Genomic DNA, 17,475 nt, shown 5'->3' with positions numbered 1-17,475 from the left:
GTATAAGAGCAGGGAGGTTCTACTGCAGTTGTACAGGGTCTTGGTGAGACCACACCTGGAGTATTGCGTACAGTTTTGGTCTCCTAATCTGAAGAAAGACATTCTTGCCATAGAGGGAGTACAGAGAAAGTTCACCAGACTGATTTCGGGGATGGCAGGACTTTCATATGAAGAAAGACTGGATAGACTCGGCTTGTACTCGCTAGAATTTAGAAGATTGAGGGGGGATCATATAGAAACTTACAAATTTCTTAAGGGGTTGGACAGGCTAGATGCAGGAAGATTATTCCCGATGTTGGGGAAGTCCAGAACAAGGGGTCACAGTTAAAGGATAACGGGGAAGTCTTTTAGGACCGAGATGAGAAAATCATTTTTTACACAGAGAGTGGTGAATCTGTGGAATTCTCTGCCACAGAAGGTAGTTGAGGCCAGTTCATTGGCTATATTTAAGAGGTAGTTATATGTGGCCCTTGTGGCTAAAGGGATCAGGGGGTATGGAGAGAAGGCAGATACAGGATACTGAGTTGGATGATCAGCCATGATCATATTGAATGGCGGTGCAGGCTCTAAGGGCCGAATGGCCTACTCCTGCACCTATTTTCTATGTTTCTATGGAAGACCACCCAAGAGATACGAGGATTATGAGATGTGTTGACATGTGAAAATGATGCATTATCACTGGAATAAATGTCATACTGTATCTTAAATGGTGTTGGAATGTTCAGTTTACAATATGATAATGGGGAAATATTTTTGTTTGATAAAGGAGGGATGTCATGGTAACTGATGTTGTATTTAAATGTATATCGTGTTCCACTGAGTCAGACAGGTCAGAGGACACATGTTGGTGGGATATAACGGAATAAAACACCACATTTGTATTCAGTGTTGTTGAATGCATATTTATTATAATCTGGTCAAGGCGAGGATCTGACAATCACTGTTTCAGATTGAAAATAGTAATAACTAGACTAAGTGGGACCTGTTGGGTCCCATGTTCACAGGGGAGGGCTGGTCCCCCAACGCAATATTCCACCTCTCCACCAAAACCAATATTGGTGGCCAGTGGGGGGGAGGCTTTCTGGAGTGCTAGTATGGGTGTTGTGGGCTGAAGGGACTGGTTTCCCGAGGGCTAGTATGGACACTGTGGGGCGAATGGATTCTTGGGCTGGCAGCTCAGTCACTCAAGCATGGTGTGCTGGCAACTCACTCACTCACGGCTGGTGGGCTGGCAGTTGACACGGCTATTCCTTGAAATTCCATTTGAGGCAGAGTGCAGGCCACCAAGTTCTAATGAGGTTTATTACCATTTCAAGCAGGGTGCAAGGCCACCAAATTCAAATGCAGTTTCCTACCATTTCAAGCAGGGAGCAAGGCCACCAAATTCAAAAGCAGTTTCATACCATTTCAAGCAGGGTGCAAGGCCACCAAATTCAAAAGCAGTTTCCTACCATTACAAGCCGGGTGCAAGGCCACCAAGGTGACCTCTCCCTCCCCCATCTTGCAGAGACTGAGCCATGCCCACACTTCCGGATTTTATAGTCCCTACCCCCTCCCGCTAGAAGGGGCGTGGCCTTCATGGCGGTGATTGACAGGAGGGAGAATCTCAACATTTTTTAAACACTAATAACTCTTTTATTTTTGATCGATGGGAAAAATCCTCTTGTCCTGCACAGCGGAGGGGGACTCTGAGTAGGATGGCCAAAAATCACAGCCGTAAGTAATAGCGTTTTTTCTAAAATCAATATGCAGTGCAAACAGGAAGTGGTCAAGATGAGACTTTTAATTATATAGATTTCTGAGTACAACCAATTTTGAGATACGTCTTTGCCCTTAGGGGGTTGAAAAAAGCCAAGGTTGCCTCTTCCTTACATTTTTCTTGGGTTGTCGAAGATTGTATATGATGAAATTGGATTTGATGGAATCAGCAATGTGACTGAGAGGAGTTCTTTAGCCACCAGAGGAGCTAGTATATAATAGATGAAAACAAGAGCAGGAGTAGGCTACCTGATCCCTCAGGCAAACTGCACCATTTGTTACGATTGGAGCTGATTTGCTTCAGGCTTCAACTCATCTTCAGTACTAGTTCCTCAGAGCCCTCACTTCTCCGATTTTTAAAATATGCATCAACCCGTTCATTTAATAGTGATCAAGCCTCACCAACCTCCGGTGCAGAACATTTTAGAGATTCATTGCTGTCTGCAAGAAGAGTATAGCAACAGCTGATGGCAAAATGGAAACAGGTAAGCGTAGACATCTAATTGGCCTCAGTAGGATACAGTAGGTACTGTTCGATAAGTCAAAGTCAAAGTCAGTCAATTATTTTTGTCACATGCACCCGAAAGTGCAGTGAAATGAATTTGCCAGCAGCGATACACTTAAAAAGGACACACAATACCCAATAAGATTTAACATAAATATCCATCACAGCATTCTTCACTGTGATGGAAGACAACAAAGTTCAGTCAGTCCTCCTCCTTTGTTCACCCGTGGTCGGGGCCATAAACCCTCCGTAGTCGCCGCTACGGATGGCTGGATGTACAGGCCCTCTCGTCGGGATGCTCAAAACTCCGACGTTCCTACCGGAGACCGCGACTTCAGGATGTTATAGGCCGCAGGCAGGCGGTCGGATCTCTTCTCCGGCAACCCTCGGCAAGGGATCCCAGGCTCCGGACGCTAAGTCCACACCATGCCCGTGGCTAGAAGCTCCGTAGACCGCGGCTTCAGGATGTTATAGGCCGCAGGCAGGCGGTCGGATCTCTTCTCCGGCGATCCCTGGTAAGGGATCCCAGATGATAAGTCCACACCACATCCGTGGCTGGAAGTTCCGCAGACCACAGCCCCATTATGCCAAAGTCACCAGGCCAGCGATCGGAGCAATCCTCTCTGGTGACCCCCAGCAAGGTTTTGCCCGCTTCGCGATGGAAAAGTACACGCTGCGCTTGCTGCTGATGCTCCAGGCCCGAATCTGGGAAAGGCCACTCCAATCCATGCTGTTAGGATGCGAGGGAGGCGACATGGAAAAAGTCTCCGTCGAGTCTCCTACTCAAGGGTAAGCTTGGCGGATGAGCAGTCCTCTCCCAGCAAGAAAGAAAGAACACAATACACAACAGAAATTCAACATAAAACATAAAACATCCTCCACAGTGGGACCAGCAATTCCTGCTGTGATGGAAGGCACAAAAGTTCAGTCAGTCTTCCTCGTTCTGTGGACCGGTGGTCGGGGCCCTGAACCCTCCGCAGTCACCGTTACGGATGGCTTGATGTACAGGTCCTCTCTTCGGGATGATGGAAACTCCGACGTCGGGACGGATCAGGACACCCCACGGCTCGGAATTCCTGAATCGACCGCTTCTCATCGGAGGCCGTGGCTTCACGATCCCAAGACCACAGGCCCAGCGGGCGGGGCACCTCTTCAGGTGATCCTCAGCAAAGGTCACAGCTCCGCGATCCTAAAGTCCGTGCAGCGCCCGCGGCTAGAAGTTCCACAGATCGAGCTCCATGATGTTAGGGTAGGCCCCCGCGGTCGGAGCACCCACACTGGAGACCCTTGGCAGAGGACTACAGCTCCGTGATGTTGAAGTCCACGTTGTGCCTGCTGCTGAAGCTCTATACATATCTTCTATACATACAGTGCATTCAGACCCCTTCACTTTATCCCCATTTTGTTACATTACAGCCTTATTCTAAAATGGATTCAATTTTTTTTTTTATCATCGATCTACACAAAATACCACATAATGAAAAAGTGAAAACAGATGTTTAGAAATTTTTGTAAAGTAACTAAAAAGAAATAACTAAAATATCTAATTTACATAAGTATTCAAACCCTTTGCTATGACACTCAAAATTGAGCTTCGGTGCATCCTGTTTCCATTGATTATCCTTGAGATGTTTCTACTTGATTGGAGTCCACAAGTGGTAAATTAAATTGATTGTACATGATTTGGAAAGGCACACACCTGTCTATATAAGGTCCCACAGTTGACAGTGCATGTCAGAGCAAAAACTAAGCCAAGAAGACGAAGGAATTGTCCGTGGACCTCCGAGACAGGATTGTGTCGAGACACAGATCTGGGGAAGGGTATAAAACAATTTCTGCAGGATTACAGGTCCCGGAGAGCACAGTGGCCCGGCCAAACTGAGCAATTGGGGGAGAAGGGCCTAGGTCAGGGAGGTGACCAAGAACCCGATGGTCACTCTGACAAAGTGCCAGAGTTGCTCTGTGGAGATGGGAGCAACTTCCAGGACACCTATATCAGCAACACTCCACTAATCAGGCCTTTATGGTAGAATGGCCAGACGGAAGTCACTCCTCATTAAAAGGCACACGACAGCCCGCTTGGAGTTTGCCAAAAGGCACCTAAACAAGATTCTCTGGTCTGATGAAAGCAAGATTTAACTCTTTGGCCTGAATGCCAAGTGATGTCTGGAGGAAACCAGGCACCGCTCATCATCTGGCCAATACCATACCTAAGGTGAAGCATGGTGGTGGCAGCATCATGCTGTGGGAACGTTTTTCAGCGGCAGGAACTGGGAGATTAGTCAGGATTGAGGGAAAGATGAACGGAGTTAGTTACAGAGAGACCCTTGATGAAAACCTGCTCCAGAGGGTTCAGGACCTCAGACTGGGGCAGAGGTTCACCTTCCAACAGGACAACGACCCTTAGCACACAGCCAAGACAATGCAGGAGTGTCTTTCTGACAAGTCTGTGAATGTCCTTGTGGCCCTGCCAGAGCCCGGACTTGAACCCAATCAAATATCTCTGGAGGGACCTGAAAATAGCTGTGCATCGATGCTCCCCATCCAACCTGACAGAGCTTGAGAGGATCTGCAGAGAATAATGGGAGAAATTACCCAAATACAGGTGTGTCAAGCTCGTAGCGTCATACCTAAGAAGACTTGAGGCTGTAATCGCTGCCAAAGCTGCTTCAACAAAGTACTGAATAAAGGGTCTGAATACTTATGTAAATGTGATATTTCAGTTATTTATTATGAATTACTTTACAAAAGTTTCTTAACACCTGTTTTTACTTTTTTTATTATGGGGTATTGTGTATAGATTGATGATAAAAAAAATTAGATTTAATCAATTTTAGAATAAGGGTGTAACGTAAAAAAAATGTGGATAAAGTGAAGGGGTCTGAATACTTTCTGAATGCACCGTAACTAAAACTCTGATCTTGTGCTCTTCTGGTTTGCATGGTTTTTCTATTTGCGCAAAAACGGTACTACGATTTTTCGTCACCTTACTCACCATTCTCCTGTGCTGCATGTACAACATGTTTTGTTCCGATCGATGGTATATTTTCAAAGTTATTAAAGTTTAAAAATCTTTAAACCGCGCATGCGCAGATTGGTCTCCTCTCCTGTCAGTGAACGCCACGGCTGGGACAGCGACGCCCTTTTCCTGCACTGCGGCCTCTCCCGCCTCACTCACAAACTCCACTCCTCACAGTAACCTGTCCACCACCGGCGGCGGCCGCGAGGGTGGGGGTGGGGCGTTCAGTGGAGACACTGGTCCCATCTCTCTCTCCCTCACTCACCCCTCTCACCGACTCCATCCCCCCGCGGCCCAGTCCGTATGGCGGCAGCGAGCAGGCAGGTAGGTGGGCAGGATGAGGACGGGCCAAGCGGCAGCAGCGGGCGGGCATGGTGGGGACGTGCCTAGCGTCAGCAGCGGCCGGTCGGGTAGGACAGGGAAGGGTTGAGCAGCGACTGAGCCGGAGTGAGCAGAGGGAGGGAGTGACTGAGGGTAGGGGAGAGGGAGGGGAGGAGGAGAGGGGAAAGATCCTGGGGAGGTTAGGAGGGAGAATGGGGGGATGGAGGGAGTGGAGGGAGAAGGGGAAAGTGGGGGAGGTGAGGAGGGAGTGTGGGGGAGGAGGGGGAATAGAGGGAGAGGATGGGGGAGGTAGGGAGTGGGGAATAGAGGGAGAGTAGAGCAGTGGGGGAGGTCAGGAGGGATAATGGGGGGAATAGGGGGGAGGTGAGGAGTGGGGGATAGAGGGATAGGAGGGGGGTAGGGAGGGGAGAGGATTTATGGAGGAAGGGAGTGACAGGGTAGGGGAAAGGAGAGGGAGTGGTAAGGGAGGAATTGGTGGAGGGGAGGAGGAGAGGGGAAAGAAGAGGAAGGGTGAAGAGGAGGGGGATGGAGTGCTGGGGGACGAGGGGAAATGTGCCGCGCCTGCGCAGTTGGGGGCTATGCGTGAGTGATAGAATATTGCATTGGGGGAACGGGTGAGTGGTGGAATATTGCGTTGGAGTCTGCACTTAGTCTAGTTTAACAAATAAATATAATTGGCAAGCATCCTGGATGTCTTAATGTTGGTCAGAGTCTAGCTGAGCAGATACTGACTGTATTTACTCTAGAAATATTCTATACTAAATCTAAGAAAAGACCAAAATATAAATCCAGAAACGTTAGTTTCTGCTCATTAAAGTCCTTTTTTAGTTTGTCCAATGATAGATCCTATAAATTCATATCGCCCCCGTATTGCAAGAAAATATTGACCTAAGTTGCACATCACCAGCATCAATGAAATTTACATTAACAACCCTGATTATTTGCGGTTCTTGATGCATATATTTCGTTGATTCACAGGAGCAGATTACTATACTCCGTTTTACAGCTGGGACGTGCAGCTCACCCGGCCTCCAACCCCCCACCCGGCAACCCCACCGGCAACTTTTACGCCTATTTGCATTATTTGTTTATGAGAAAGCTGTCTGCTCTGAGGACAGAACAGGCTGGGTTTACAAACTCGTGCAACTGTCTTCGAAAATCATGAAATACAACCATGTGCGGTTACGTTTTGTGCCACCGAGACTCGCTACAGTGTGTAAAATGCCTTGATTCGCTCTCAGGTAAATGCACACAGAGCTCGAAGTGAAGCGTGCACACAGTAGAGGGCTGTGCTGCATTTATTGTGAGAAGGTGGGGGGGTGGGGGGTTGGGGGAAGTGGGAAAAGCACGCGCGCTCCCGTCCAGGCTCGCTGCCGGAGCTTGGCCAAAACGCGCGTCCCCGCGGCGCGCCGAGTTGGACACGAGAAGGAGGGGGAGGAAGGAAAGGCTTCACAGAGCGCTTCGCCCCACGCACAGTCTGCGCCGTTACAATGAGCAGGGAAGATCGGGAGCTGCAGCCTGCATTCCGATCGCCCCATCCATCGCATCAGCTCGGCCACTGCAGCATTGCCATCAAGCCTGCTGAGAAGATAGAATGGCGGGGGGAAGGAAAGGACTTGTTGCCCCTCAAAACACTTTTTTGGAAAATATTGTCCGTCGATCTAATGGTAAGTGGCAAGTGACTCACAATCTGTGCTTAAAAGTTATGGCATTTTTTTCTCCAAAAAATAAAAAAAGTCTAATTTTGTTTTGGGTTTAAAAATGTCCATCCTGCAATGTGCTTCTGTGGGTTCCTTACCCTTTGAATTAATTACAGGTACCCCCGTGGACTCTTATTACTAGTTCCAGGGAAACACACTGATTTCATTCCACTGTGAATGCAGCATCAGCATAGTATGGGCTGCTGTCCACGTTCTGCGGGGAGGGGGGTGTTGGCACACAGTGCAAGTGCAGTATTTAGAATGCGTTTCTTGACCTGAATTGTTTTGCAACTCCTCATTCCTACTCCATCCCACGTTAAACATAGGCTCTTCAACCTCGGGAATTGGCTCAGGGTTTAGCGAAAGGTGTTTTTGAAACACGAATTAAAATAGTGCATCTTGCAGTGTTTAAGATCGGCGAATATCCAATGCAGCAGCCAAGGCAAGCCAGAAATCGCTGCAAGTTTTTGCAGACAGAAGATGTAAACTCTCTGGATTGGGGGAAAGAACAGTGTAAATCTAAGCGTTCAATGCCCCAAACAATCATATTTTAACAAGATTTTGAAACATTTTTCTAGTTTTCGGGATGTAACAAAACTCCAAATGGAACAGGAAAATGTTTTTTGTTGAATACAGCGATGCTGATATGTTTTTGTATGATGGCTCTTATTTATTACGTTTTAAGTAAAAACACCAATAGAAATATATTTTTCCATATACATCACCCTTATTTCAGCAGAAACAGCATCTTTGATAATTGAGGTTGTGGGTTGCAGATACAGTGAGATATACACATATTTGAACAGATCTTCGTACTGTCGGTGTAGTGTTAGAATGTGAATAGAGTATTAGTTGTGGAACAGCGGTTACTATTGCAAGACATGCAGTAGATAGCGACACTGCCTGATCAAAGTGAAGCATTTCTATTAGATTGTGGTGATTTTATTTTTGTACGCCTTTACTTCTGTTTCGTTCCATCGGGGATTTCATCTTATTGGTTTCTGCAAAAAATAACGCGACAGTTTAAACGAGTGCACAGATCATACAATTCTACAAACATCAACGCAGTCTATTTGAAACTTCAACCTGTTGGCAAAGGAAGTATTTAAGGTGGAGTGCCCTAAGACCACAATAGTCCAATGGGATGTAGTTACACAACTCTTTTATGTTCTATTGGTAATGAAACTTCACCAGCACGCACCAATAATGCATTTGTTTAAATTTGAATTATTTAACCTACTCGCAGATCCTGATTAGAAGGAGAAATTATTTAAACAAATTACAAGATTTACGTACAATTTTATGATGTTTTGTTGATTTGAAAGGAAATCTTGGAAATGTATATAATCAGAAAGTTTACAGATATTCTGGGAGCCGTGTAAGACTAGAACACCTTAATATACACACTTTGTAGAGTATTTGAAAATCCTTCTTGTTTTCATTGATACGGTGAAGGGGTCTTTAGCTTTATTTCCATTTTTTCTTTTGTTCATTGTTACCCTCTACAGCGGGTTACCATCCATGGGGAACCCCAACATTAATAAGGACTCCGAGTAGAATTAAGTTGCAAATTTATCATAGCAGGAAGAGTTTTCTGACGAGACTTGAGTAAAAAATCTGATGTCGTTTTGCGATTTATTTTATGTTGTTTTATGCAGACGTTGATAAGCAAGTATTACAGGGTTTATCCTGAGAACTGGACGGATTAGAAAAATACAAGAACGGAACATTTTCTTTGTTGCTGCATCCATTCCAGCACAGAAACTGTTCGCTCAATCCCAATATGTACAAATAGTTTTCCTGACTTTACCTATATATCAAATAACCTGTTTGATCCCATTATTAATAAAGTATGCCTATTATTTTTTTTGTTCTGGAGTATTGGCAAATTGAAATAAAACTTTTATTTTATTCCATGAACGTTAGCAAGAATCAGTGGACTGATTATCTATGTAAACGGGCTGAGTAATGACAAAGAAGCATGCTCCTAGTTGATCAGAAGCGAAAAAAGGTGCATTTACTTAAACATCTCTGTCATACGGTAATTTGTAATTGTTGTCCTGTGAACTCTTACATGTTTGTGGTGGTGTGGGACCTTTGAGCAAATTAAGTGGATTCTCGCAGTTTAATCTCTTATCATCTATTGTGATATACAACTTAAGGAAATGTTCAATTAAAAAAAAACCTACTTACATGGCAATCTGAGCTACATTTTATAGAAACATAGAAACATAGAAAATAGGTGCAGGAGTAGGCCATTCGGCCCTTTGTGCCTGCACCGCCATTCAATATGATCATGGCTGATCATCCAACTCAGTATCCCAGCCCTGCCTTCTCTCCATACCCCCTGATCCCTTTAGCCACAAGGGCCACATCTAACTCCCTCTTAAATATAGCCAATGAACTGGCCTCAACTACCTTCTGTGGCAGAGAATTCCACAGATTCACCACTCTCTGTGTAAAAAATGGTTTTCTCATCTCGGTCCTAAAAGACTTCCCTCTTATCCTTAAACTGTGACCCCTAGTTCTGGACTTCCCCAACATCGGGAATAATCTTCCTGCATCTAGCCTGTCCAACCCCTTAAGAATTTTGTATCCACTCATATGTCATTGTCTGTTCTAAAATTAATATTTTATTACCTAGTTTTAATCATGTCTGTTGTAGCAAAAGGAAATAGATAAACCGATGGCTATTTGTGTTACATATCCAACCATAAAAATAATATTGAACTCTAACGGATTACTTTGATTGGGTGCAACCCAGATTATTGGCTGTTTTAAAGTAATAAATCTGCAGAAGTTGCATTAACATTGTTTCAGTTAATTGCATATTGACTTGCTGTTTGGTAATGGCAGTCTTTATAAATTATACCTGACCCCTCATTTCGGGAGCAATAAAGTAATTTGTTTGAGAATAGAAATAAGTTTGTGTAATTTATTGCATTCAGCTGTGTTGAAAGAGGCAGGTGCAGTGAACGAGGTAGAACAGCGATTAAGAATGAAACCACATTGCGCACACCACGAACAGTCAAGTAGCAATTTTCTGTGGATCTTTTTTTAAAGGAATTACATGGAGACGTTCTCATCAGAGTTCTGCCTCTTTTCTTATGCCTTAGATTCACTGAAATAACATAAGAAAAGAGTGAAAGTATATCCTTGAATGGCATCACAATGGATCTAACTTGTGTAACCTGAAAACAAATATAAATATTTAGCTTGTTCTGCACTTTGTATCAATACTTCCTTATATACCGCATTCCATCAACTATAAAATAAATAGATTGTCCCATAGATAGTTTGCAAGGAATATTTTAATACTGGGTAAATTACCTGTACTAACCTCTGTACCAATTACTGTAGATGCAACTGGAATGTTTTCTCACACCTCATTATCTTAGGGTTCTATTTCTTAGAAAACACTGTCATATATCCAAGTCACATCTTTCAAAAAGTATTTTTCAATCAAATTTCCAGAAATTATATTCTAAACTGCTTCAAATCTCACTTTAAAATCCCTGGTGCTTTATCAGCTTTATTTTAGACAATTTGATAGAAAGGTCTTGATTACCCCTATTTAATTTCCAGTTATTTTCTCTGGTATCTATTTACTTTCTGTTCTGTCATAATTTTGGTTGTTCCTACAGTTGCTATTGGAGCACAGGTACCCAGCTTGTTATATGTAATTTTGTGGTGCTCAACATCTGCTTCAATATCTCTTTCATAAAAGTAACAAATGTAGACTGATTTGTCAAGTTTTACAGCAGCCCAATCAATTGTGTTTCAAATGAAAGCAGGATGCCCAGGAAGGCTATATAGGTATAATTCATTTTAATTTAGAAAATACAGTGCATTCAGAAAGTATTCAGACCCCTTCACCTTTTCCACATAGTACTTTAAAGCCTTATTAAAAAATATATTACATTTTTTTTATTGTCAATCTATTCACAATACCCCAGAATGAAGCGAACATGAGTGTTTAGAAAATGTTGCAAAGTAATTAAAAATAAACAACTGAAATATCACATTTACATAAGTATTCAGACCCTTTGCTATGGCACTCAAAGTTGAGCTTAGGTTCATCCTGTTTCCATTGATTATCCTTGAGATGTTTCTACAACTTGATTGGCATCCACCAGTGGTAAATTAAATTGATTGGACTTGATTTGGAAAGACACACACCTGTCTACATAAGGTCCCACAGTTGACAGTGCATGTCAGAGCAAAAACCAAGCCATGAAGATATGTCCGTAGACCTCCAAGACAGGATTGTGTCAAGACACAGATTTGGGGAAGGGTATAAAACAATTTCTGCAGCATTGCAGGTCCTGAAGAGCACAGTGGTGTCCGTCATTTTTAAACGGAAGAACTTTGGAACCACCAGGACTCTTCATAGAGCTGGCCGCCCGGCCAAACTGAGCAATCGGGGTAGAAGGGCCTAGGTCAAGGAGGTGACCAAGAACCCAATGGTCACCCTGACAGAGCTCCAGTGTTACTCTGTGGGATAGGAGAACCTTCCAGAAGGACAACTATATCTGCAGCACTCTACCAATCAGGCCTTATGGTAGAGTGGCCAGACGGAAGTCACTCCTCAGTAATAAGCACATAGCAGCCCACTTGGAGTTTGCCAAAAGGCACCTAAAAGACTCCCAGATGATGAGAAACAAGATTCTCTGGTCTGATGAAACCAAGATTGAACTCTTTGGCCTGAATGCCAAGCGTCATGTCTGGAGGAAACCAGGCACTGCTCATCATGGTGAAGCATGGTAGTGGCAGCATCGTGCTGTGAGGGATACTTTTCAGTGGCAGGAACTGGGAGACCAGTTAGGATCGAGGGAAAGATGAATGGGGCAAAGTACAGAAAGATCCTTGAGGAAATCCTGCTCCAGAACGTTCTGGACTTCAGACTGAGGCAGAGGTTCACCTTCCAACAGGACAACGACCCTAAGCAGTTGCCGAAAAAGTTGCGTAGGTGGGACAGGCCCATCAAGTGTATGAATACTTATGTAAATGTGGTATTTCAATTATTTCTTTTTAATTACTTTGCAAAAATTTCTAAACACCTGTTTTCGCTTTTTATAATGGGATATTGTGTGTAGATGATAAAACATTTTTTTAATCCATTTTAGAATAAGGCTGTAACGTAACAAAATGTGGAAAAATTGAAGAGGTTTGAATACCTTCTGAATGCACTGTACTTGAACTTAGAGCCAGCGGTGTTCCATTAATTTCTACTGCAGTGTGCAAGGCTATTGTTGGCTCATATTGCTGGCCCTTCCAGAGTTGTTCCTTTGCTTTCAAATGCACATCTGAGGGTCAATTTATCAGCTTTACGCTTGTCTGACATTCACCTCCACTATCTTGATGAGCTGCCTAGGAATGTGCAGTTGGCATAAAGAGATGCTAGGATTTTAAAGTGAGGCTTTACGCCCTCTTTAATCAGGCATTTCCTATCTTTTCTGGTGCCACAATCACCACAAGATAGTGCCACAACTATCTTGCACCAACAAAGCGAAATGAATTTTGTGACCTACTTTGTGACTCGCCTTTCAGTTCCACCTGACTCTAAAGTCCTCTTGGACGTTTACTCCCAACAGTTAGTTTCTATCTGCCCCTTCTGCTTGATTTTTATTCTAGATTTATTATCCTCTGCGAAGAAAATATTCACAACCAATCTCAACCTTTTTTTGTTCCTTGCATAGTTTAAAAATTATACCATAGGTTTTTGGAAAGTATGAAAGCTGTACTTTGGGGTTGGAAATTAAACCTGTGGATGTGGCAGAGTTTTCAAGGCAATTGTGTGGGTGTGATTTACTGCTTATGATTGGAAAGTTCCAATCTTGTCAATTAGCTGAAAGCCAGCTTACCTACTGAATTTCAAATCTGGGGACCTATTTAGGATAACAGTGCGTTTAGCAGAGATGGAGATGACTGACATGCTTGGTTGTTTGCAACTCATCAGATGATTCGGGCCATGACCTCTGTTATAAATTGTCAAATTGTTAGCATATCGTTTACATGGACTATTCACTAATATTTGTAGCTGGTTTCAGATTGTCAATGATTGCATTGAAACAGAATTCAAAATACAAAGAAAGGGCACAATGCCAATATCAGTATCTCCTGAATCTCACATCTCTCTGTATTGATTATAATTGAGATTAGTTACAGATTTCCTGGGACAGTATGGCATTCAGCTCTATTGTGGTTTTTCTAAGAATAGAAAGAAAAGGAAGAAAGGCTTAGATTTTTATAATTGCAGGACCTTCTAAAGTGATCACAGTGAATAAAGTCATTGGTGTAGAGTGAACCTTGTTATGCGAAATACATCAGACGGCTTGAGCACAACAAGCTTCCACAAGTATGATAAGACCCAATAATCTACAATTTTTAAACCTTTGGCCTATGACCACTCAAAGTGGTAAAGTAGAATTTGAGAAATATCAAGAACTTTAAGGCCAGGCATCACGAGCACACAGCAGGCCGCCAGTGCACCACTTCACAAACTATCTACCCTGCTTGGAGACTACAGATACTGAAATCTGCAGCCATAAACAGTCTGCTGGAAGAACTGCAGGTCAAGCAGCATTGCTTTTCAACCTGCTAAGTTCCTCCAGCAGATCGTATGTTGCTATCTATCATGCTTCATTAGTCACCTCCTGCTCCAGGTTTTGACGAGTCTGAAGACTACCACCAGGGAAGCCGAGCGATAGGCAGCCCCGCCAACAGTCTGTTTTTTCATCTTTTGTAAAATGTTTAGTGTGTTTTATAGTTTGTGTAAATGTTCTCCGGTTTGTTTTATGTGGGGGGAGGGGTCGGGGCAAACTTTTTTTTCAGTTTCTTACCTTGCCGGAAACGCAATGTTTCTAGGTTGCATCTCCCGTCGCTTTGCGGCCAACCATCGATGGAGCTGGAGACCTCCTCGGACTGACTTTAAGCCCCACCGCGGGGCATGGACTTAACATTGGAGCCAATCCCTTGCCTGGGATTGCTCCAACCGCGGCCTGCAGACCTACCACCAAGGGCTCGCAGTCTCGGAAGTGGCTAGTCGGGAATCCACGGAGGGCTCGAGACCCCCCGATCACGGGAGAGCTAAGGGAAGGATTTGAACTTTTTTTCGCCTTCCATCTCAGTGTGGAATGTGATGTCTCTGTGGTGGATGTTTACGTTAAAATGTGTTTTGTGTGTTCTGTTGGTTTTTATTTGTATGATGGCTGACTTGGTAAATAAAATTCCTCGTACGTTGCAAAACATACTTGGCTAAAACTATTATTGTGATTCTCCCCGAAAGCCTATACGGACAGCACAAAAGTAGAGCGGGAGCAAGATATCCTCCATCTTCAATTGCAAGTCACTGTAAACGAAGAAGATGTATCTGTTTTTAGTAATGATGACAATAGGACTAATATGGGCTAGAATGCAGCTTACCTTCATATTTTTATTTGGCAACATGTTGAAAAATGTTCTGCGACCAAAAATTGGTCGCCATGGAGAAAATCGATAATCCTGTAGTCGTAGGTGCAGTTGTAGTGGGGTCGCCATGTAGTTATGGATAGTCGAGGTAGTCGTGGGTAGTTTTAGTTAATCGCCTTTGCTGACCGGTCATTTTCATTGGCTCATTGGGGTAAAATAAAACGTAAACACGAGTTTTCAGAACCAAGGATAACCGGCCGATAATGTTAAATGCCTGCCGAACTTCACAGCTGAGTATCTCTGGCTTATTAAAAGTTGTCTAGCTTCTTAAAAGTGTCTCCACTCTTAATTCACCCCCCCCCCTCTTTTAAAGGGTTTACCGTACACTGTGCTAGCCGTCTTATCCTTCCTGTTCATCGAGGTGTGTGTCTGTATCACCTCGGCTTTGCACCGTGTGAATATCAGACAGCGCTCCCCCCGCTTTTCCTGGCTTGGCATGTGTGTGAGTGTGCGTGTGCGTGTGTGTGTGTGTTCGTTCCACTTTGACAGTCGCCGTTCCACTTCCTGGTTGTTAAGGCGAGTGCCGCGAACTTGACAGTCGCTGACAGTCTCAAAGATCATGCCAACAAAGCAAAAGTTCAATGTTTCACAGCTAGTCAACAATTTAGGTGTGTCAAGTCGAGTTTATTGAGATGATCTCCCGGTTGCTAGACACTTTAATTCTCCTTTCCATTCCTCCACAGACCTTTCTGTCCTAGGTCTTCTTCATTGTCAGAGTGAGGCTAAATGCATATTGGAGGAATAGCAACTCATATTTTGCTTGGGCAGATTACAACCCAGTGATATGAATATTGATTCCTCTCACTTCAGGTAGCCCTGGCATTCCCTCTCTCTCTCTCTGTTCCTCCCCCATCCAAGTGGCACTAGCTTCTCGTTTTCACCCTACAAACAGCTAACAATAGCCGGTTTCCTTTATCATTGTTACTTTTTTTGCATATCTTTCATTCATTGTTCTGCTGAGTTACTTCAACTTTTAGTGTCTGTGAACCAGCATCTGCAGTTCCTTCTTACACAATACAACGAGGTACAAGTACAATGAAAATCTAGTTTGCAGCAGTATCACCCACCCATAGAATCAGACAGCACACAGAAACACAAACTATCTATAAATTCCACATATTCTGTTGTTCAGTAAAAAGAAACCAACTGTGTAAAACACAATCGAAAAACAAGTCCATGGTTGTACAAAAAGTGGTTTGTAGTGTTCCGTTACCGAGATTGGATTAATATTGTCCAGGTTAGTTGGAAAACTTAACAGATCTAGGAAAGTATTGCATTACAATATAAGATATGGTGAGACTGGGAAGTTAAGCCAGAATTCCAAACTTTGAGAGCAACTACATTTTTTTCTTAAATGGAGTTGGATACTTGTATTGTAAATATACACGTAAAGTACATAACAGGTTTGAGCCACCTTTGACTACATTTGAGACTAAGGTAGTGTTACTAGGTAGTCATCACATTTTTGGGATAGCATTATTCTATGGTAATATAAAGTCAATCTTCAGACTCTTGAATTAAAAAATATAGAAAATGCTAGAAAATTTAGCCAAGCTTTGTGAAGTTATTTATTGCAGCTCACAATTATAATATTTAAGTAACAGATAAAACATATTAATACGTCTTTGCCGGTGTTTAAACTTCACATGTCACCTCCTATTCTATTCACCTATGATTAAACTTTTTGGAAATGAGACAAGATAAATAGCAATAAAATGATTGCTATTTATCTTGTCTCATTTCCTCTTGAATAAATCTAAGCTATTTTCTTAAACTGCTTCCTGTGATAGAAGTTACATGTTATAATCATTCTCTGAATAAAGAAATTTTTCTTCATTTGCTCATTAGATTAATTATTGGCTGTCTTTCATTTATGCACTCAAATGTTTTTATTTCCCCTCGAGTGGAAACATTGGCCTAGAAATTCTAACACACAGAGCAATATTTTTGTGCCAGAGCAAATTTTTTGTGAACCCTTTGTGGTGCACCTCTAGATATTTTTTCTGGGTCCTCTGTGGGGAGGATGGACATGCATAAGAATACTGTTGGGCATATGAAATAAGTAAAAAAACATGCAATACACTCGCACACAGTTGTGCACATACGAGGCCTGTTAATAGTACAGGTTTCACACACTGAAATAGATCTGAACTGGAGAGTTGAGTGCCTTCGGTTAGAGGGAACATGAACCTATATGGTTAACAAACACCTAGTTGGTTTACTTTGGGTTTTCATAGCAATCATTTCCCCTCCCCCTCTCTGGTGTGGTCTTTAGGAATTACCACATTTTCTCTAACTATTTGAATCTTCTCCCAAGGCTTGACTCGGATTTTCTTTTTAACTCCCAATCCCCATTCAACCCTCTTGCACAATGACAGTGATCCTTTTTGATCATCAAAATGTCCTCAATCATCATCAAAAATGTCTGCATAATTAAACAAATTAAGCATACTAAAGCATGCATATTATTACAGACTACAAAGTGATCCCTGGTCACGTCTTTAGGAGCTGTGTGGACTAGCTGGCAGGAGAATTCACATTACTTTGTTAATCTCTTTTTACTCCGTTCAGAGATTCCTTACCTGCTTTAAGACCACGACTAAATAAAATAAAGCATGCCTTAATGGCTACTATCCAGTGGCTCTGACATCCACCATCATAAATTGCTTCAAGAGTCATAG

The 17,475-nt window shown here is 43.0% G+C and overlaps 1 protein-coding gene and 1 long non-coding RNA gene across 2 annotated transcripts in view; one reads left to right on the top strand and one right to left on the bottom strand.

The window, feature by feature from the left end:
* Positions 1–574: 574 nt before the first annotated feature.
* Positions 575–3,294, bottom strand: LOC116975756. Its single transcript, XR_004412753.1, has 3 exons — positions 3,130–3,294; positions 2,104–2,105; positions 575–609 (listed from the first exon to the last, which is right to left on the bottom strand). It is a non-coding gene; the product is annotated as an uncharacterized LOC116975756 (long non-coding RNA).
* A 3,807-nt stretch (positions 3,295–7,101) lies between these two features.
* Positions 7,102–17,475, top strand: part of kcnh1 (potassium voltage-gated channel subfamily H member 1) — a 217,656-nt gene continuing 207,282 nt past the window's right edge. The window contains exon 1 of the mRNA XM_033025617.1: positions 7,102–7,291. Coding sequence (XP_032881508.1) covers positions 7,219–7,291 — 73 coding nt within the window. The 5' untranslated portion in view covers positions 7,102–7,218. The remainder of the gene's footprint in view (positions 7,292–17,475) is intronic.

The sequence above is a fragment of the Amblyraja radiata genome, chromosome 8, assembly GCF_010909765.2.
Source record: "Amblyraja radiata isolate CabotCenter1 chromosome 8, sAmbRad1.1.pri, whole genome shotgun sequence".
NCBI classification, from domain to species: Eukaryota; Metazoa; Chordata; class Chondrichthyes; order Rajiformes; family Rajidae; genus Amblyraja; species Amblyraja radiata.
Note: the sequence above shows the minus strand (reverse complement) of the source record. Positions and strands in the feature narration are given on the sequence as shown.